This window comes from Mesoplodon densirostris, chromosome 3 (genome assembly GCF_025265405.1).
Source record: "Mesoplodon densirostris isolate mMesDen1 chromosome 3, mMesDen1 primary haplotype, whole genome shotgun sequence".
In the NCBI taxonomy this organism is placed as follows: domain Eukaryota; kingdom Metazoa; phylum Chordata; class Mammalia; order Artiodactyla; family Ziphiidae; genus Mesoplodon; species Mesoplodon densirostris.
In genome coordinates, this window is record NC_082663.1 from 57,221,909 (window position 1) to 57,244,413 (window position 22,505).

Genomic DNA, 22,505 nt, shown 5'->3' on the forward strand with positions numbered 1-22,505 from the left:
CAAATGTTTAAATCTTCTCTCCAGTCATTCAAACTTGTAAGATAGCACACCATTTTCATTTTCTTAAAGGAGTCTGTTGTGAAGTCTCTGATCTGCTTCAATATGAACTATTTGTCCTGTAGTCACCCTAGGATCCTGGAATCGTTCTTCATGGTCATCCTAGGGATTCCTATTGCCTCTCTCCTGTGTTATAGCTCCTGTTTCCTGGATCTACTGTCACCCTCCTCTTGGTTTATTCACTCACTTTGTTGTTATTTTGTTTTGTTTAATTGTGGAATTGGATTATGTCTTTTTATTTTTTAATTAATTTTTATCAGAGTATAGTTGCTTTACAATATTGTGTTAGTTACTGCTGTACAGCAAAATGAATCAGCTATACATATACATATATCCCCTCTTTTTTGGATTTCCTTCCCATTTAGGTCACCACAGTGCATTAGATAGAGTTCCTTGTGCTACACAGTATGTTCTCAATAGTTATCTATTTTATACATAGTGTCAATAGTGTATGTGTATCAATCCCAATCTCCCAATTCCTCCCACCACCCCCATTCTCCCTTGGTATCCATACATTTGTTCTCTATGTCTTTTTATGCTTTGCAAATATAATCATCTATACCATTTTTCTAGATTCCACATATATGTGTTAATATATGATATTTGTTTTTCTCTTTCTGACTCACTTCACTCTATTCATTCACTTTGGAACACTCCTCCACAGTTCCCTGGGAAAGATTGCATAAGCGATACATGTTTTTAGCTTCCATTTAATGCATATATCTGAATATTTATATATATTTTCTCACACTCGTTTGGTAGTTTAGCTAGGTATAGAATTCCAGGTTGGAAGTAATTCTAAGTTTAACAGACATTGCTATATTTTCTAATAGCTTCCAATACTGCTGTTGAAATTCCATGTCTTTCTGATTCTTAATCCTTTCATTGCAAACTACTTTTTCCCATCCTGGATGCATTTAGGATTTTCTGTTTGTTTCCAGTGTTCTAAAATTTCATGAATAAATGGCTACTTTTTAATATTTATTTTCTGTAGCTCTTTAACCTTTTTTTTTTTTTGGCTTATTTTTCACTCACCAAACTCTTCAAAAATGTTCAACTGTAAGAGAACATTTTTTTGTTTTCACTTTGTAATTAGTAAGCGCTCTTCCAGAAATAAATATTAATACGAACAGGTCTTAAATACTTCCATCTAATTCTAAGATTCTAAAGAGGATACAGTTTTGAAGGTGTTTTGACAGAAGTAGTTGTGTTTTTTTCTTTCTTATTTGGATTTAATATTTTGTAAATTTTTAAACAGTGGGGATATTCTTCTTAATTCTTGGAAAAATAAGCTAGGATGCAGTCTAATTTTATTTAGAACCTCTCCTGGACTCTATCAACTCCCTTTTTGTATGGCATTTTTATTTCTCCTCTGCCTTGTTTGTTTTTTGTTTTGTTTGTTTTGTGGTTTTTGTTTTTTGGTGCTCCATATGAGGCTCAAATCTTCTGCCTCTTTTTTTTTTTTTTTTTTTTTGCTGTACGCGGGCTTCTCACTGTTGTGGCCTCTCCCATTGCGGAGCACAGGCTCCGGATGCGCAGGCTCAGCGACCATGGCTCATGGGCCCAGCCGCTCCACGGCATGTGGGATCCTCCCAGACTGGGGCACGAACCCGTGTCCCCTGCATCGGCAGGCGGACTCTCAACCACTGCGCCACCAGGGAAGCCCCGGTGGCTTCTCTTGTTGTGGAGCACGGGCTCTAGGTGCGTGGGTTTCAGTAGTTGTGGCATGTGGGCTCAGTAGTTGTGGCTCACGGGCTCTAGGGCTCACAGGCTCAGTAGTTGTGGCACATGGGCTTAGTTGCTCCTCAGCATGTGGGATCTTCCCGGACCAGGGCTCAAACCCGTGTCCCCTGCATTGGCAGGCAGATTCTTAAACACTGCGCCACCAGGGAAGTCCCATACAATTATTTTTATAACTTTTAACTTTTGTGCTTAGTTGTCAGTTTCTCTACAATATGAAGTGCTCTGCAGAAGTGATTCCAGACCTTCAGAGCCATGGTGAACTTTCTGACTTAACGGTATGAACACCACCTTGTTTATTTTCAGAGTGTGTGATCATGTGATTAAAAACTGTTTTTGAAAAGGAACTGCTCATCATTAAAAAAATAAATAAATGAATTCTACAAATATCTGTTAAGCACCGATCATGCGCCAGTTGCAGATGGGGATGCTACAATAAACAAAACATAATACCTAGTTTCATGAAATGTAGAGTCAATCCCTTCTACTTTGAGGCCCAGACTCGTTTGGACCTAAAAGTTGATTAGCATCCAGGCTACCTGGATTCCATCTGTGATCATCATTTGGAGGACAGTAAGGTCTGACTTGCAAGTTGGCTTTTCTCAAAGCTGGGAAGATATGTTTCTTTTACAACAGCAACCAACCAACCAAATCAAAAATACAGATTAAATAGGTTGACCCCTTTTTAAACTGAGAAATTCTACATAGTTCTCTAGGAGATTAGCCACTGCCAATTTAATACACACACACCCCTTATTTGAGGCTGTATGTTAGGTATATTATGTTCGTCATCCCCCAAAAAGAAAACAAGGTAATTTGTCGTTCACTTGATTCATCTTTGCTCATCCCCCCACCTCCCTTAACTAGCTTATTTTTAAAAAATATTTATTTATTATTTATTCTTTATTTATTATGGCTGTGCCGGATCTTAGTTGTGGCATGTGGGATCTTTTAGTTGTGGCATGGAGGCTCATAGTTGTGGCATGTGGACTCTTAGTTGCAGCATGCATGCAGGATCTAGTTCCCCGAGCAGGGATGGAACCCGGGCCCCCTGCACTGGAAGCTGGAGTCTTACCCACTGGACCACCAGGGGAGCCCCTTAAATAGCTTATTTTTTTTTTTTTTTCTTTTTTTTTTTGCGGTATGTGGGCCTCTCACTGTTGTGGCCTCTCCCGTTGCGGAGCACAGGCTCCGGATGCGCAGGCCCAGCGGCCATGGCTCACGGGCCCAGCCGCTCCGCGGCATACGGGATCCTCCCAGACCGGGGCACGAACCCGTATCCCCTGCATCGGCAGGCGGACTCTTAACCACTGCGCCACCAGGGAGGCCCCTAAATAGCTTATTTTTAAAGGAAGAAACATAACCTTCCTATATCCCAGGTATGTAATATTTAAAAAACTGTTGATAACTAAGATCAGAAGTTGCACCTAATGATTTCTGGAGGGTCCATCTTGCTCTAGACACTGTGATTCTAATCATCTGGACAGTAATAACGGCTCAAGTCACCCATGGAATGCACTGTTTGGATATCACCCAGGAGCACACACTTGTGTGTGTTTGCAGATCACTTATTGTTTCATATTTGTAGTGCTCCTCCCTGCAACTGGCATAAATACTTGAGGATGGGTTGGGTTTAGAAAATGTCTGGTCCCTAATTGTAATTCAAAGCCCCACCCTCTTATACAAATGCTGATTTATTTATTTATTTATTTGTTTGTTTGTTTTTTTGGGTTTTTTTTGCGGTACGCGGGCCTCTCACTGCTGTGGCCTCTCCCGCTGCAGGGCGCAGGCTCCAGACATGCAGGCTCAGTGGCCATGGCCCATGGGCCCAGCCGCTACACGGCATGTGGAATCCTTCCAGACCGGGGCACGAACCCGCATCCCCTGCATCGGCAGGCAGACCCCCAACCACTGCGCCACCAGGGAAGCCCCGTACAAATGCTGATTTAATAGAGGATTTTCTTTTCAAAGGAAACTACAAGTGAAAGCAATCTTGAAGAGTCAGCAGTGAGTTCTGCAGTGCCAGGTAAGGATCTGGAAGTAGCACATGGGATTAGATGAATGTGTACATATATTTCTACATAGGGGATTTTAAAAGAGTATTTATAACTGTGCCTCCTTGCTTTTCTCCACAGAGGTGGCCCATGGTGAAGCCCAGTGGCTTCAGGAGGCAAAAAGTCTGAGTGAGCGCCTGAGAAAAGCCTACACCAGTGCCCCTTTCTGCCACATGTCGTTGCTTGAGGTCTCTTCCTGTCTAGCCACCGATCAGCTGCTGAGTTGTGATCTGTCCCTTGCTTCAAAACACATCATCAATACGGTGCAGGAGCCTGTGGTGTTGCCTGAGGTCTTTGCTAACTTGAACTCTGTCATGTGTGTGGAAGGTGAAGCTGGTAGTGGAAAGACGGTCCTCCTGAAGAAAGTAGCTCTTCTATGGGCATCAGGATGCTGTCCCGTGTTACACAGGTTCCAGCTGGTTTTCTACATCTCCCTTGGCTCTACCAGACTGGACCAGGGGCTGGCCAATGTCATTTGTGACCAACTCCTAGAGACAGAAGGATCTGTTACTGAAATGGGCCTGAGGAACATCATCCAGCAGTTAAAGAACCAGGTGTTATTCCTTTTGGATGACTACAAAGAGATGTGCTCAATCCCCCAAATCATAGAGAGGATGATTCAAAAAAACCATTTGTCAAGGACCTGCTTATTGATTGCTGTCCATACAAACAAGGCTAAGGACATCCGCCGATACCTAGATACAATTCTAGAGATCAAAGCGTTTCCCTTCTGTAATACCATCTATATATTACGGAAGCTCTTTCCAGATGATTTGACCCGTCTGCGAAAGTTTATGACTGACTTTAGAATGAATGAAACATGGCTGGGAATTCAGAAAACTCCCTTCTTCGTAGCAGCAATCTGTGCTAATTGGCTTCGGTATCCTTTCTGTCACTCTTTTGATGATGTGGCTGTTTTCAAGTCCTATATAGAATGCCTTTTCTTAAAGCACAAAACTGCAGCTGACCTTCTCAAAGCAACTGTGTCCTCCTGTGGTGACCTGGCCTTGAAAGGGTTTTTTTCATCTTGCTTTGAGTTTAGTGATGATGATCTCATAGAAGTAGGGATTGGTGAAGATGAAGATCTAGCCATGTACCTGATGAGCAAATTCACAGCCCAGAGACTGAGGCCAGTCTATCAGTTTTTGAATGCTTCATTCCAAGAATTTCTTGCTGGGATGAGGCTGACTGAACTCCTGGATTCAGATAGGCAAGAGGATCAAGATTTGGGACTTCATTATTTGAAACAAATTAACTCAGCCATGATGGCTATAGGTTCCTATGAAAATTTTTTGAAGTATGTCTCTTGCCACCCTTCAACAAAGGCAGGGCCAACAATTGTATCCCAATTGCTTCTTTTGGTGGATAATCAAGAGACATTGGAGAATATATCTGAAAATGATGACTACCTGAAGCTTCATCCAGAGATTTCAGAGAAGATGCAGTGTCTCAGGGTGTTGTGGCAATACTCTCCAGAAGATTACCTTTCACTGGTTTCAAAACATTTACTGGCTCTGGCTGTAAAAATTGCTTATCGAAGCAACACTGTTGCTGCCTGTTCTCCATTTATTTTGCAGTTCCTTCAAGGGAGAACCCTGTCTTTGAGTGTACTTAAGTTACAGTATTTTTTTGACCACCCAGAAAGCCTGTTATTGTTAAGGAGCGTCCAGGTCTCCATAGGAGGAAATAGGTTACCCAAATCAGATTTTTCATTTCTGGAAAAAATTTTCGACAAATCCCAGGCACCAACTATAGATCAGGACTATGCTTCTGCTTTTGAACTTGAGAGTGAATGGAAGCAGAATTTAGTTGAAAAACAAGAAACCGTGAACAGTTTTCTGAACATGCAACTCAAGGCACCAGGAGATATCAGCACTGGCTATTGGAACCTTTCTCCAAAACAGTACAAGATTCCCCTTCTGGAAGTTCACGTGACTGGTACTGATGCTGTGGATCAGGAGATGCTTAGGTTTCTAACGAAAGTTTTCTCAGCTTCACAGCACATTGAACTCCACTTGACCAGCAGCAGGGGTTTTATTGAAAGCATCCGCCCAGCTCTTGAGCAGTATAAGGCCTCGTTCACCAAGTGCTCCATAAGCCAATCGGAGCTGAGTGCAGTGGAACAGGAATTGCTTCTCACTCTGCCTTCCCTAGAATCTCTTGAAGTCTCAGAGACAACCCATCTACAAGGTAAACCTGCACCTGTTTTAGATGACTGTTAGGTTGTGTACTTTTATCTTCTCACTCTTAGTTTTAGGTGGATGAAAACTTCTGAAAGTGTGAGACCATAAATCCTTGCTGATTGACAGATATAAAATAAATCTTTACTAACTTATTTCTGTCAGTAATATGAATTAGTGAAAGGCTTCCAAATAACAGAATGGCTTTCAAACTCTGATAAAAATAATAAAATGACTAATGAAGTCTCTTAATAAACAAATGACTTGTTATTAGTCAAAGAATTATCTGTATGTAAATGATGCTTGAGAATTACCCTCACCCCACCTGCTTCATGGAAGAAAGGGCTTGTACTCTGGGAAGTAAACAAGTGGGAAGTAGTATCTCCCAGTTATTTGTGTCTCCTTTCACTTGTCTAAGCAGTGTTTGAGTTTTCAGTGTAGACTTTATCATCTTTCATTAAACATATTCCTAGGTACTTGTGTTTTTGATACTCTTGTAAATGGTATTTAAATTTTTTCATTTTCTCATTGTTGCTAGTATGGGTTTGATTTTCAGCAGTTTGTTAAATGCCTAGGTGTGCTTTGCTTTGTATCTATCTTACTTGAGGGTCACTGAACATTTTTTTGGATCTATGGGTTGATATTTATCATCAAATTTAGAAAAATTTTGTTTTTTCAAATATTTTTTATCATGGTAAAACATACATGAAACTTTAAAAGCATTTTTCAGTATACAATTCAGTGGCATTAAGTACAATTACAGTGTTGTGCAACCATCACCACTATCCACTTCCAGAACCTTTTCATCGTCCCCAACTCTGTACCTATTAAACAATAACTCCTCCTTCTCCCCAGATGCTGATGTCTCTATGAATTTGTCTGTTCTGTTTCACATAAGTGAATCCATACAATATTTTGTCCTTTTGTGTCTGGCTTCTTTCACGTTTTTAAGGTTCATCCATGTTGTAGCATGTGTCAGAACTTCACTACTTTTATAGCTGAATAATATTTCATTGTATGTATATATCACATTTTATTAATCAATTCATCTGTTGATGGACACCTGCACTGTTTATTCTGGCTAAAGTTGCCATGAACATGGGTGCACAAATATTACTTTGAGACCCTACTTTCAATTCTTTTGGATATATACCCAGAAGTGGAATTATTGGCTATTAATGATAGTAATTCTATTTTAATTTTCAAGGAAACTCCAAACTGTTTTCCATGCTGGCTGCAGCATTTTACATTCCTACAAGCAATGTACAAGGGCTCCAGTTTCTTCACATCTTCAATGCTTTTTTTTTTTTTTAAATCAGAGACATCCTAGTAAGTGTGAAATTGTATCTCACGTTGGTTTTGATTTGCATTTTCCTAATGACTAATGCTGTTGAGCATCTTTTCATGTGCTTATTGGCTGTTAGTGTGTCTTTTTTGGAGACAGTCTATTAAATCCTTTTGCCCATTTAAAAAAATTGAAGTGTAGTTTATTTACAATTTTGTGTTAGTTTCTGGTGTACAGCAAAGTGATTCAGATAGTGTGTGTGTGTGTGTGTGTGTGTGTGTATAAACTTTTTCAGACTCTTTTCCATTATAGATCATTACGAGATATTGAATATAGTTCCCTGTGCTATACTGTAGGTCCTTGTTTATTTTATACATAGTAGTCTATATCTGTTAATCTCAAACTCCTAATTTATCCCTCCCTCCCTCCCCTTTCCCCTTTGGTAACCATAAGTTTTTGTCTATGTCTGTGAGTCTATTTCTGTTTTGTAAATAAGTTCATTTGTATCACTTTTTTAGATTCCACATAGAAGTGATATCATATATTTGTCTTTCTGTCTGACTTACTTCATTTAGTATGATAATCTCTAGGTCCATCCATGTAGTTGCAAATGGCACTATTTCATTCTTTTTTATGGCTGAGTAATAGTCCGTTGTGTGTGTGCATCACATCCTCTTTATCTAGTCATCTGTTGATGGACATTTAGGTTGCTTCCATGTCTTGGCTATTGTAAATAGGACTGCTGTGAACACCGTGGTGCATGTACCCTTTCAAACCATGGTTTTCTCCTGATACATGCCCAGGAGTGGGATCGCTGGATCATATGGTAACTCTATTTTTAGTTTAGTTTTTTTTTTTTTTTTTTGGCTGCATTGGGTCTTCATTGCTACATGCAGCCTTTCTCTAGTTGCAGTGTGTGGGCCTCTCATTGTGGTGGCTTCTCTTGTTGTGGAGCACGGACTCTAGGAGCGCGGGCTTCAGTAGTTGTGGCGTTTTGGCTCACGGGCTCTAGAGTGTAGGCTCAGTAGTTGTGGTGCACGGGCTTAGTTGCTCCACGGCATGTGGGATCTTCCTGGACCAGGGATTGAACCCGTGCCCCCTGCATTGGCAGGCGGATTCTTAACCACTGCGCCACCAGGGAAGTCCCTATTTTTCGTTTTTTAAAGAACCTCTTTACCGTTTTCCATAGTGGCTGTACCAATTTACATTCCCACCAACAGTGTAGGAGGGTTTCCTTTTTTCCACATCCTCTCCACCATTTATTTTTGGAGACTTTTAAAATTATTTATTTATTTATGGCTGTGTTGGGTCTTTGTTGCTGCGCGTGGGCTGCTCTTCATTGCGGTGCGTGGTCTTCTCGTTGCAGTGGCTTCTTTTGTTGCAGAGCACAGGCTCTAGGTGTGCGGGCTTCAGTAGTTCTGGCTCGCAGGTTCAGTAGTTGTGGCTTGTGGGCTCTAGAGCACAGGCTCAGTAGTTGTGGTGCACGGGCTTAGTTGCTCTGTGGCATGTGGCATCTTCCTGGACCAAGGCTCGAACCCGTGTCCCCTGCATCGGCAGGCGGATTCTTAACCATTGCGCCACCAGGGAAGTCCCTATTTGTAGACTTTTTGATGGTAGCCATTTTGACCATTGTCAGGTGATACCTCGTAGTTTTTTTTTTTTTTTTTGCGGTATGCGGGCCTCTCACTGTTGTGGCCTCTCCCGTTGCGGAGCACAGGCTCCGGACGCGCAGGCTCAGCGTCCATGGCTCACGGGCCTAGCCGCTCCGTGGCATGTGGGATCTTCCTGGACCGGGGCACGAACCTGTGTCCCCTGCATCGGCAGGCGGATTCTCAACCACTGCGCCACCAGGGAAGCCCGATACCTCGTATTTGTGATTTGCATTTCTCTAATAATCAGCAATGTTGAGCATCTTATGTGCTTGTTAGCCATCTGTATGTCTTCTTTGGAGAAATGTCCCTTTAGGTCTCCTGCCCATTTTGTGATTGGGTTGTTTGTTCCTTTGTCCATTTTTTAAATTGTGTTGTCTTTTTGAGTTATAGGAGTTCTTTGTATAATTAAATCTTATTGGACACTTGGTTTTAAAATATTTTCTCTTATAGATTGCCCTTTTCACTGTCTCAATAATGTACTTCAATCTGTAAAGTTTCAAATTTCAATGAAGTCTAATTTGTCTGTTTTTCTTTTGTGCTAGTGCTCTTGGTAGCATATCTTAAGAATCTATTGTCAAATCCAAGGTCATGAAGATTTATTTCTGTTTTCTTCTAAGAGTTGTATGGTTTTAGCTCTTATATTTAGGTTGTTGACTCATTTTGAGCCAATTCTGTATATGGTGGTGGGAGGTAAGGGTGCAACTTCTTTGCATGGAGAAATTCAGTTGTCCCAGCCCCATTTGCTGAGATGTCTTTGTGAATCCAGAGTGTAGTACAGGGCTTCTCATATAGTAGATGAGAAATAAAATATTGCCTGCCATATCAGTAAACAAAGGATGTTGTAGCTATCAGCAATTGCAGCCACCCCTGATAGTGAGCCCTGAGGAAACTCAGGAAGGAAACGAAGAATACCTGCCATCTAGCAGTCATCAGACTGCAGCCACCCCAAAGGGTGCAGCTTGAAGAAACTCAGGATGTGAAAACACAGGATACTGGCCCCAGACAGCTGAGGTGCACATCAAAAGAATGATTTTAGTGACCCCAGACTCTTGCATCTTCCCATACATAGAAAAGTGCTAAATTCCTTAACTTGAGATACCTAGTTTTCTTTTATTGACAGTAATCTTTTGTTCTGAATACCTGCCTTTGTTGCAAAACTCCTATATATCCTAGCTCCCCGCCTCACCTCCTTGGAGCGGTTTTCTCAGGATTACTTGAGATGCTGCCTCCTGGACTTGAAGTCCTAAGAATGTCCACCGAAGAAAACATAACTCAAAACTTTTAGGTTGTGCTTTTTTTTTTCAGTTGACATAATCAGTAAATGCTGCAGAAAGCATTATCTTCATATATGTGCTTTCTAAAAAAGCAAGTCTTATGGTATGTGAAAGGTTTTCATTTGAAATATGAAAATAGTTTGATGAATCAAGTGACAGTTTGAAATTTTGCATTTGGAACTCTTTAGATTAATAATGGGAAACTGTGTGTTACTTTCTAGATCAACTCTTTCTTAGTTTGGACAAGTTCTTGTGCTTGAAAGAACTGTCTGTGAATCTGGATGATAAACGAGATGTTTTTTTAGTCATTCCTGAAGAATGCTTAAATCTCCACCAAATGGAGAAATTATTGATCAAAATTTTAGCTGAATATGGTCCTTCCAAACTAGGTAAGTGTGGCACTTTGATTTACTTGTTTTTATATCACTTGGAAAACCTACTTGGCCAATAATTTAAGTTAAAGCTTCTGTGGATCTGAGGGTGTAGCCTGTATCCAAGGTAAATTGTCGGAATAGCACTTGTTGTCATTAAAAAATGACAGCTATTTGTAATGATTGAGCTGTTACTACATGGTAGGATTTGTTCTAAGCACTTTATAAATATTAACTCATTTAACCTTCATACCCATTCTACCAGGTAAATACTATTATATTCTCATTTTTACAGTTGGGGAAATGGAGTTATAGAGGTTAAGTACTGATAATTTGCTCAAGGTCACCCAGATAAGGAAATGGTAAATTTGCAATTAAACACAGGAATTCTGACTTTTAAGTCTGATCTCTTAACCAGTGGTATGTACTGCCTCTCCAAAAATAGTTTGTAGAGTTCTTTTATTTTGTTTTTGTTTAAGTTGCTCTTACGTTGCAACTTAGAGATCTGCCAGATAAGAGGGAAGGAAATCTGATGATTGGTAGTAATCAGAAGCCTTTCCCTGTTTCTCATCAGCCTTTATAAATATATTTCATCAACCATTCTCATGGTTGATGAACAACCTGTACAGCTATCTTTCTTTTTTTTTTTTTTTTTTTTTGCGGTACGCGGGCCTCTCACTGTTGTGGCCTCTCCCGTTGCGGAGCACAGGCTCCGGACGCGCAGGCTCAGCGGCCATGGCTCACGGGCCCAGCCACTCCGCGGCACGTGGGATCTTCCCCGACCGGGGCACGAACCCACGTCCCCTGCATCGGCAGGCGGACTCCCAACCACTGCGCCACCAGGGAAGCCCAGTACAGCTATCTTTCTTAAATATATCATTTAGCAAAATGACTTAGGTATCATCAATTCCTTAGTTTAGTAAAGACTAAACACTAAAGACTAAAAAAAGGTAAATCTCTACTGAACTGACATGCAGAGCTGCATGCAAAAAAATTTGTAGCTGAAGCTGGAAGTAGTAGTTATATTTCTCAGCAGTTTTTTCATCAAATTTAAGTTTTGCTTCAGAGTTGTCACTGCCTTTATATTTCTTTGCATAGTGTTTCTATAGTGTAAACATCATGTGCAAACTCAGAGACATTAGGATGTTAAAGCTGAAGGTTTTAGCTGAGTCAATGCCATTACTATATAGAGGAGAAAACTGATTCCCCAGAGAGGGTAACGACGGTTCACGTAGCTCATCAGTTAGTCACACAGACCCTGAACCTAAGCCCAATTCATTACATCATGATGCTTTATTTTAATTCACTATTGTTGAAACAAGTTAATAAATTATGACTAATTCTGATAGAAACTTTCAATCTCTGATGCCTTAAATATGATATTTTACAGTCAAATTAATTCAGAATTCTCCAAACCTTCGTGTTTTCCATCTGCAATGTAATTTCTTTTCGGATCTCGAGTCCCTCATGACTGTACTTGCTTCCTGCAAGAAACTTGAAGAAATTAAGCTTACTGGACCATTTTTTAAAGCCGCCCCATTTGGTAAGAGGTGTAATTGTAAAATTTTGGATTAAGATGCTTCTGTGGACAGTCATTTTTTAACAGCCAAAATTTAGAAATGCAATTGATGTCAAAGAACAAAACTATTGCAATAAATATCTGATCTTAAATGAATTTTCAAGTAAGGTATATTTGTTTCTAGATGTTTAAACATTTCTAGTTATGAGAATTGTTTCCTGAGCAACGATTTGTGTTATCTACTTGTCATACTAATTAATTCAATCTGAATTATTATATTAATTTCTATCACTTTTAAAATACTCTTTAAACACATTACTTTTTGGTATAAGAAATGTAGCTGAATAACTAAATTTTCTTTTCCCTTTTATAGTCATTGTTTTACCAAATTTTATTTCTCTGAAGATATTAAATCTTGAACACCAATATATTCCTGATAAGGAAACAGCTGAAAAATTTGGTATGTTTATAAAACAGTGCCTAAAGCTTGCTCTTTATTCTTTCCCCCATAAAATCCTCCTATTTTGCATTAGCTATAACAAATTATAACATGTATTAGCTGCCCTTGCTCATTAGGAGGGACAGTGCTGCTCAACTTTTACCCTCCAAATGCCTTGATCTCACTTGATGTCTTTCAAAGCAATGTTCTCAGAGTGACTCATTTCTTTGAATACAGATTTGTTTGTTACAGCACTATGCAATTTCTTATTTATTTATTTATTTGTCTGCGCTGGGTCTTAGTTATGGCATGCAGGATCTTCGTTGCCACGTGCGGGATCTTCATTGCGGCATGCTTGATCTTTTAGTTGCAGCATGCGGGATCTTTAGTTGAGGCACTGGGATCTATTTCTCTGACCAGGGATCGAACCTGGGCCCCCTGCATTGGGAGCACAGAGTCTTAGCCACTGGATCACCAGAGAAGTCCCAGCACCATGCAATTTCATTGCCAGGTATCCATTCCAGACAAGTTAAATACCTGTTGTTTCAAAGGTTTCTAGAATATAGGTGAAACTATCTTTTAAGGTTATGAAAACTCAGTATATGAAAACCTAGATTTAACAAAATGATAACTATAGAGATTACTTTTTCAACTTATTTTTTTATGATTACAAAAGCAGTGTATGCTCTGGAAAAAAGTTCTAACAGGTCTTAAAAGATAAACTGAAGCATATTAAAAATTAAGAATTTATTTGAACAAAAATGGGGACTTCGCTGGTGGCACAGTGCTTAAGAATCTGCCTGCCAATTCAGGGGACACAGGTTCGAGCACTGGTCTGGGAAGATCCCACATGCTGTGGAGCAACTAAGCCCATGCACCACAACTACTGAGCCTGTGCTCTAGAGACCACGAGCCACAACTACTGAAGTCCGCGCTACAAGAACCTGTGCTCTGCAACAAGCGAAGCCATGCTAAGGAGGGATCAAAGTGAAAAGTTATGAGAGTGGTGGGTTGTGAGGATTTAGTGCTAGGAGGAAGAGGCAGAACTCACTAAGGATGACACCAGGACAGAAAGGAAGGGGGCTGAAGGCATTGAGGAGCTAGGAGTATCCTGGAGGCCAGTAGAAGCTTCAGTCTAAAAGAGGAGATGGATGGGAATTCCCTGGTGGTCCAGTGGTTAGGACTCCACTCTTTCACTGCCGAAGGCCCGGGTTCAATCCCAGGTTGGGGAACTGCAAGCTGTGTGGTGCAGCCAAAAAAAAAAAAAAAGGGAAATGGAGATGTGATAGGCCTTTTGGACTTCAGTACAGGAAAGACTGGTTGGGGAAGGGTGGAGGAATGGTTGTCTAGAAGTAGCAATGAAGATCAAGGTGTAGGCTGACCCCTTTCTTGGAGAGAAAGAGGAATAGCCTCTATGCTACATGGGGACTCATATAATGTGCATGATTTTGAGACTTTCAATTACAATTGTTTGGGAACAGAGTACAGAGAATAGCTTTTTTATATCTTCTGATAGCCTACACTTTAGGTTCTCTAAATAACCTGGAAGAATTGATCCTTCCTACTGGGGATGGGATTCATCAAGTGGCCAAACTGATCATCCAGCAATGTCAGCATCTTCAATGTCTCCGCATTCTCTCATTTTTCCAGACTTTGGATGATGACAGCGTGGTGGAAATTGGTGAGATACCCTCAGATAAACTCTTTCAGCTCACATGAAAGCCAGTGGTATTACTCAAGCTTTCTGCTGCAAAATGTCTACAAAAACATTCGTCCCTCTAAAAATGTTCAACCCACTTCCTCATTTTTGCTATCATATTGTTCCCTCTAATGTTCTGTGGATTTTGGTTCGTTCTGGTAAAAGATAGCCTCCCGCTTGAGACTACACAAGCCCTCAAGTCCACTCTTAACACCTAGTGTCTCAGACACCTGGCCACATACCCACCATGTACTCCTTTTTATAGTACTTTTTTAAAATAGAAAATTAATACACGTAAAAAGTACAAAATCGTTAAGTGTACAGCTCAATGAGTTTTCAAGTGAACATACTTAAATCTTGTTACTCATACTTGTGTAACAATTACTCATTAGGTTACAATATAGAATATTACATTCCAGAAGCCGCCTTTGTGTCCCTTCTGACACTGCATTCCCCTCCTTCCCAAAGGTGAACACCATACTGCTTTCTTTCACCATAGATTAGTTGTACCTGTTTTAAAAATATATGTCACGGAATCCTCCACAGTATGTACTCTTGTGCCTGCCTCTTCGGGCTCAACATACTTGTGATACTGATTCATACTGATGCGTGTGACTATAGAGTTCACTGATTTTCATTTGCTGTATATTGTCCCATGTATGACTATACATACACCAATTTATTTATCCATTCAACTGGATATGAGTTGGCTACTATGAATAATGCTGCTATGAACATTTTGTACATGACTGTTGATGCATATATGGAGGTATTTCTAGGGAGGACTTTCAGTCATTTGGTAAATATTCTGTTTTCCATAGTTGTACCAACTTACATTCCTACCAGCAGTTGTTTCACATTCTGGCTACTGCTTGGTATTGTCAGACCTTTAAACTTTAGCCATTCTGATGAATCTGTTGTGATATCTCATTGTGGGTTTTCTATTGGTATACGTTTGTGTTATCATTGGTTCAGTTTGGGCAAGTTACATTTTTCTAAGGACTTAAAAACTTTTCTAAAATTGCTCATATTATTTATAATTTTAAAAATATCTGTATGACCTGTGGTGATAGTCCCCTTTTCATTCCTGATATAGTCAATACTTTTTTTTTTTACCTGATTGGTTTTTCAATTTTATTAAATTTTTTTTTCTCTACACGTTTTTCATTTATTCTGCTTTTACCTCTATTATCCCCTGCTACTTCCTTTGGATATAATTTGCTTTTTTTGTCCTACTTTCTCTTTTTTTTGATATCCTAATTTTCTGAGATGGATAGTTAGAGCACTAACCTTGGCTTTAGCTCCCTCTCACAAGTTTTAGTGTCATATTTTCATTCTCATTCAGTTCAAAATATTTTCTGATTTCAGTTGTCTTTTTTTTTGCCACACCAGTTATTTAGAGATGTATCCCTTTTACTTTTAATCTTTCTATGTCCTTATATTTAAAGTGTGTCTCTTGTAAAAATATACAGTTTGGTTTTTTTAAATGTAATTTATTAATCTTTAATACTCCAATTAGAAGTAAATCTATCTAATGTACTTATTGTTAAATTTATATATCTTTATTAAAATTGGGCATTTTCTATTTTAAGTGATGGTGGTAGAAGAGGTTGGTTCAAATAACCTAGGCTACCAGTATTGAAAATAGAAGTCCTTATGATTCTGTTTTCATAAATATTTTGCTTTTATATTTATAGCCAAGGTAGCAATCAATGGAGGTTTCCAGAAACTCAAGAATCTTAATCTTTCAGTCAACCACAAGATTACAGAGGAAGGATACAGAAACTTCTTTCAAACACTGGACAACATGCCCAACTTGCAAGAGTTAACAATTTCCAGGCATTTCAAAGAATGTATCAAAGCTCAGGCCACAACAGTCAAGTCTTTGAGTCAATGTGTGTTACGACTGCCAAGACTCACTAGACTTAACATGTTAAGTTGGCTCCTGGATGCAGAAGACATCACACTGCTTACTGCCATGATAGAAAGGCATCCTCTATCTAAACACTTCACCCTTCACTGGAAATGGGTACTGCCATTCTCGCCAATCATTCAGAAATAGAAGATTTAGCTAAAAACTGCTAAATCAAGAAAATTTTTGTCAACAATTAAAAAAACCTAATTCAAAAACTTGTTATTAAATGCTGCATACAAAATAAAATGCATAAGGCATGTAATAAAAGAACCAAACACCTGCTTACCCATTACTGAGCTTAAGAAACAGATTATTACCAGTAACTTTGAAGTTCCTAAATGACCCTCCCCAACCAAAGATCAGACCTTTAATCAAGTTTACGCATCTAACTCTTCATTACCCAGGGTCAGCAACACGCTTTCAGGCTAACTATGGTAAACAGTAACAAACAAAGCCACAGAGAAGGGGGTAGGGAGAGGTGTACCAATCTACCTTAAAGCCACAATATGAAAGGAGTATTCAAGTTATTAGAAAATGGCTAACTTAAGGACTGAATCACTTTCACACATAGGTGAAACGAGGTATTCCTTAATCCTTGTAGGGTCTGTTTTGTACATTTTATTAACTTTGGTATAGCAGGGTTTACTTACACCTTCCCCTTACCAACTGTGTTGGATATGAAGAAATAGGATTTAGGGAAAATGCTTGCATTCTAGAGGCTTTTGATTCAATGCTTATTGTAGAAGCAAAAAAGTATAGAATAGAATTTAGCATTATTGGAAATTAGCTAAATCTGTTTTCAAGAATCTTGAGTATCAGTGTTTTTTTTAGATAACCACATGTTTAAGAGTCCAACACATGCATTTATAATGGCCTTAAAATTTTCTTATGAATCTACTTTGCTCAGGGAGAACATATTTTGTCAGTGACTTCATAATGTTCAAGGTATTACATTTGATGTGAATGTCTACATCTGTGCCTGTGTCCAAAATTTCATTCCTACCAGTTAATCAACAGAGTTTTCTGAATGGTTAGAAGGCCAATCCAAATTCATAATGCTAGTATAAGTTGGAAAACAACCATTCTTTTACCTTAATTTTTATTTTTACCATGAAACACAGGGACGGTATATATGGTATGATTCCATTTGTTTAAAAACTATACTCTCATGTTTCTAGATGCATTAAGAATTTCTGGAATACACAAGAAAATGTTAATAGTGGTAACTATTTTAAGTGGGTAGAAAGGGGACAGGAAGGCATTCTTTTACTTTCGTCCTTTTTGTACTGCTGTTTTACAAGTAGCTGTTTTTATTTTTATATTTAAAATAAAGCATAAAACTAGTTTAGCATTACGACATTAATAGTTGCTCTGGAGGGTGAGATTACTAGAGGTGAGATGGATTATCTTCTTGTCTGATTTTATATCTAACGCTTTTCTAATAGAAAGGTTTTAAGTTTTGTATCAGAGTCCAATCAGGAGATAGAAACCACACAGTAATTTGGGGAAAGTTTACTATAAAGAGTTATTCACTGTAACAGGAAACTGGAGTAATGAGGATTGATTATGAAATTGAGAACTCTAAGCAGGTATAGGTAGTAGCTTATGGCTCTTCATGCTAGGCTGAGAGAGAGCACCCAAAGAAAGTACCCCAGGGCTGAGATCTAGACTTCGACAGAGAAGGCACAGCCATGGACAACAGAGAGCTTGGCTTAATTAAAGAGGTGCAGCCCCAGAAGGTATAAGCTTGGAGCACTTTGCTTAGAAAGTGTTTTGGGGGTGCCAGGGAAAGCCATCCACGTGGGGCTGCTGAGTGCTGCTGGCCACTGGGCACTGCTGAAGGCAGGCACCGCACAAGGCTGCAGAAACCACGTGCTGCAGAAACCATGTGCTGCAGAAACCATGTGCTGCAGGTGTCTGCTAGAGAGGCACAAAGGACCCAAGAAAAGTAGTCCCTTGCCCCTCCTGTGTCTCACCAGCACCCTCTACTGACAAAGCTTTACACTGTACCTGCTGACAAGGGAGGGGTAGTTACAGGGTCCAGATTCATTACTGCAGAGTAGGCAGTGAAGGCTGGATTTGGATATGAAAGCAATAACGTCGTAAGTGGTACAAGTATTACTTATTACATTTCATAGTTCAAACCTCAAGGAAAAAGAATCTAGTTAAATTTAAGATTGACAGAGCATATATGTACATGCGTGTTCATACCTTCATAGAAAACTTCTTAAATAAGAAACTGTAAATGATGATAGATTCCAGGGAGGGGAGCAGGATAGCTAGTGGACACGGTAGGGAGGTTTACTTTATCCTGCATATAATCATCTGAATTCTGTACCGTATACATGTACTATTAAAAATACTTTAAACTATAACAGGACTCCATGCAAATTATTTGTCCAGAGCTTCTGCCAAGGGCTTCTAGTATAAAGCAGGGGGCAGTGGGAATTCCCTGGTGGTCCAGAGGTTAGGACTCTGCACTTTCACTGCTGAGGGCCTGGGTTCAATCCCTGGTCTGGGAACTAAGATCCCATAAGCCATGTGGCATGCCCCCCAACCCCGCAAAAAAGCAGGGAGCAGCAAAGTATGACCACAGCCTATACACTAAGAGTGTTTTTTTTTACATTTTTAGAGGCCCACAAAGCTAAACTAATTTACCCTGGCCCTTTATAGAGAATGGATTATTTCTGGATCATAAGATCACTATGCCCTTTATTCCAGTATACATCAATTTCCACAGGACTCCTAGGTCATCCCTCATCGCCCTGACACTCATCCTTATGTTTCAAAACTTCTCCCTTTCTGATCACATATCCCAACCTTCTCCAACTCCCTAAATCCTTCCCCTGTGCTCACATGAGTAACATCTCCCATATCCTTTACCTCTTTTCTAAACATTCTCTTCACCTTCTTGTTCTAATCCCTTATTTTTTAAACCCTTTTTTCACCATGACCCACAGTAAATCTTACATTAAAAAATTTACACACATACACATATATACAACCAACACAAGATTCACAAAAAATTCTAAAGTTATGTCAAATATAATTTTACTAATACCCAAATATAACAAAAATTCAGAAATACAAAGATTCTTGAAAGAGTTGTTTGCATGTGCTGTCTTCATCTGTTCTTTTCCATTCTCTACCACCTCCTCCATTGCACCAAAACAGCCCTTATGAGGGTCACTGCTAAATTCAACAAATACTTCTTAGTCCTCATCCTGTGTGACTTGCTAGTAGCATCTGACCTATTGGTAGCTCTGATATGGCCCATCACTCCTCAAAACACTTTCTCCACTTGGCTTCCAGGGCATCACTCTGGGTTTCCTCCTAATTAATTTGAGAGCTCCATCTCAGTCTCTTTTACTGCTTCTCGCATCAGATCTCTAAACATTGGGAGTACCCCAGAGTTCTCCTCTAACATCTCTATTTATATCCACTTCCTCAGCTATCTCATCCTGATGAACGGCTTTAAATTCTAGGTCTATGCTAACTTCTAAAATTTCATCTTTATCCCAGGTCTCTCCTTTGAACACTTTACTCATATCCAACTCCTCAGACTACACAGTCCAAACCCAACTCCTTCTCCTTCCTTTCTACAAAAGTACTCTTTATGCAGACCTCTCCATCTCATTACTTTATATAAACTTATTTATTTTTGGCTGTGTTGGGTCTTCATTGCAGTGTGTGGGCTTCTCATTGTGGTGGCTTCTGTTGTTGCGGAGCACAGGCTCGGTAGTTGTGGCTCACGGGCTTAGTGGCTCCACGGCATGTGGGATCTTCCTGGACCAGGGCTCGAACCCGTGTCCCCTGCATTGGCAGGTGGATTCTTAACCACTGCACCACCAGGGAAGTCCCCATCTCATTACTTTATTCTCCCACTTGCTCAGGCCAAAAACCTTGGGGGTCATTCTTGACTCCTTTCTTTCATACTCCACATGGAATCTACTTGCAAATCCTGAGCTCCACTTGGAAAATACACTCAGATCTAAGCCCTACTCGGCCTGCTCTCTCTCCCTTGAAACTTATGGTTTATTTTCAACAAAGCAGTCAGAAGCCTCTTTTTTGTTTAAATTATTATTTTGGGGGGCCACGCTGCTCGGCATGTGGGATCTTAGTTCCCCGACTAGGGATCAAACCCGTGCTCCCTGCAGTGGAAGCCCAGAGTCCTAACCACTGGACCCCCAGGGAATTCCCCCCAGAAGCCTCTTTTTATGCATCCGATCATGCAACACCTTTGGTTCAAAACCTTCCAATGGATTCCCAAGAAACGCTGAAGACCTTGCAATGGCCTACATATGACCTTAATCTCTCCTCCTTGCTCACTTCCACTCCAGCCAAGCTGGTTTCTTTGCTGTTCCCTGAACATGCTAAACACACTCTAGTCTCAGGATCTTTGCACCTGCCATTTTCTTTGCTTGGGAGGTTCTTAAGTGAATGGCTCTCATTTTCTGCAGATCTCTGCTCAAATGTCACCTCAATTAGAGTTCCCTGTTCTTTTTTTAAAAAGCATCCCTGCTTCCAGTCCCACTCTGCCAGCTCCCTTTCCTGTTTCCCTTTTCTCTGTGACATGAATCATTACGTGCCACCTTATAAATTTCACTTGTTTGCTAGCTAGTTCCCACCACTCTAAGCAGGAACTTTCATCTGTTTTGTTCCCAAGCACCTAGAACAGTGCCTGACACAAAGTTGAATAAATATTTGCTGAAATGAATGACTTTCCTGAACCTACAACTACTCTCCAACTGTATTAGGTACAATATTAAGGGAGGTAACATCCAAAAATCTTAGAAAGCAAATAAGCTACCTTCATAGCTAAATTTAACCTGGCATATTTTAGGCAATTAATATAAAATATTAGCTAATTGTCATGAAAAATGATAAAATTCTACTTACCCTGTACAAAAAAGCTTAAGCCATAGAACATTCCATTCTGCGAAGCTTACTTACCAAGCACTTGAATATTCACTTATTTATTCAAAAAAGACTGGACAGCTACTAATATGCTAGGCACATGAAGTTTACCCAAGCAAAACCTCTGAAAGAAATGTAACTTACATATTAGCATCTTCTCCCACAGCTAAATGGACTAGGGAGAATCTCAGGCATATGAACACCAATCCTTTAGACTAAACTAAAACAGTACTATGTTCTACTTCTCCAGAGAATCTCAACTGAGAGACACATATAGTTAAATGGATGGTAGATGGAACCGCAAGGTAATGATGAAGAGAGAATGGCCTGGGCAATCATGTTAGGCAGTGCGCATGAGGAGGGTGTGGAGGAGGCTAGAAGAGAGGCAGACAGATAAGAAAAGGTGGAGGAGGAGAATGACAATATGACATCCAAGCAACAGAACACAGCCTTGGTTCCTGACTGGCCAGGTCCAGTCCTCTGACATTCACCTTCAGCTAGGCTTTGTTCCCTAACCTTGGATCATCAGCAACATTGTTTTACAATTGGTTGTATCTTTACAATACTACCCTTTACCCAAATAAGCCTGAGTAGTTTTCTCTACATCTTAGAAAGACTCCAACCTACCATATATATTCCAAAGAAAAATATTCAGATAGTCAAGGTTTAAAAAAAAAAAAAGTTATTTATTTTTAAAGGCATTGATAAAAATCTTAACATACTTACTAAGAAAGTTACAATATACAAATGGGTTCAGCTGTGATTTTGACAGATTGACTTTCTGCACTGTGTGTGACCTTGAATTTCTTTTAATCACTCATATTTCCATTGTTCAGTTATTCAAACTGATTACTCCCTCAAAATAGCTAACTGGTTATTTAAGCATGAGTCACATGCAACAAGGGGAAATGAAGATGACATGCACCCATCCAAGTGTTCATGAAGAAAAGGATGAAACTTCTGTTCACATCGACCAGGGCACATCAATATACCATCCTCCTTGGGAGAGAGCTGCACCTGAATCTGAAAGATAAAAAGTCTACATACAATTATGAAATTTAAAAATCTATTTTCTTATAAAATCATAAAGAAGAAAACATAAAGCAACACACGCATCATGGTAAATAAAATTAGAATAAAAATATGCTAGTGTAAAAAACAATACTAATTTCAATCTTTATGGGATAGTTAGATATTTAGACAAATTAATTGTGAAATTCATTTGAAGGAATAAATGGGCAAGAGTATTTTTTAAAAAAATTCTTAAGGAGCACTGGTATTTGATCTAACAGAATTTAAAACATATTAAAAACAATGATCAAAACTATGTGTTAAAAAATAGTAATTAGAACAATACAAACATTCTATAACTACAATAAAACTAGAAATTAAACCTAACTGAA

The 22,505-nt window shown here is 39.5% G+C and overlaps 2 protein-coding genes across 8 annotated transcripts in view; one reads left to right on the forward strand and one right to left on the reverse strand.

Moving 5' to 3' along the window:
- The window catches only part of NAIP (NLR family apoptosis inhibitory protein), a 31,512-nt gene extending 15,121 nt beyond the window's left edge, over positions 1-16,391 (forward strand). The window contains exons 8-15 of the mRNA XM_060092998.1: positions 1,994-2,075; positions 3,769-3,823; positions 3,933-6,041; positions 10,464-10,631; positions 12,004-12,156; positions 12,506-12,592; positions 14,088-14,252; positions 15,968-16,391. Of these exons, the coding sequence (XP_059948981.1) occupies positions 1,994-2,075; positions 3,769-3,823; positions 3,933-6,041; positions 10,464-10,631; positions 12,004-12,156; positions 12,506-12,592; positions 14,088-14,252; positions 15,968-16,332 (3,184 nt within the window). The 3' untranslated portion in view covers positions 16,333-16,391. The remainder of the gene's footprint in view (positions 1-1,993; positions 2,076-3,768; positions 3,824-3,932; positions 6,042-10,463; positions 10,632-12,003; positions 12,157-12,505; positions 12,593-14,087; positions 14,253-15,967) is intronic.
- Positions 16,392-21,804: 5,413 nt separating this feature from the next.
- Positions 21,805-22,505, reverse strand: part of LOC132486175 (survival motor neuron protein) — a 45,027-nt gene continuing 44,326 nt past the window's right edge. For 2 of the 7 annotated variants that reach the window (XM_060093008.1, XM_060093006.1), the window contains one exon: positions 22,064-22,125. Coding sequence is in view for 3 of the 7 variants with exons in the window: in XM_060093003.1 (XP_059948986.1) it covers positions 21,952-22,141 (190 nt within the window). In the remaining 4 variants the exon portion in view is untranslated. Of the gene's footprint in view, positions 22,142-22,505 lie in introns of all 7 variants that reach the window. The other 5 variants (XM_060093004.1, XM_060093003.1, XM_060093005.1 and 2 more) reach the window with 5 other exon arrangements.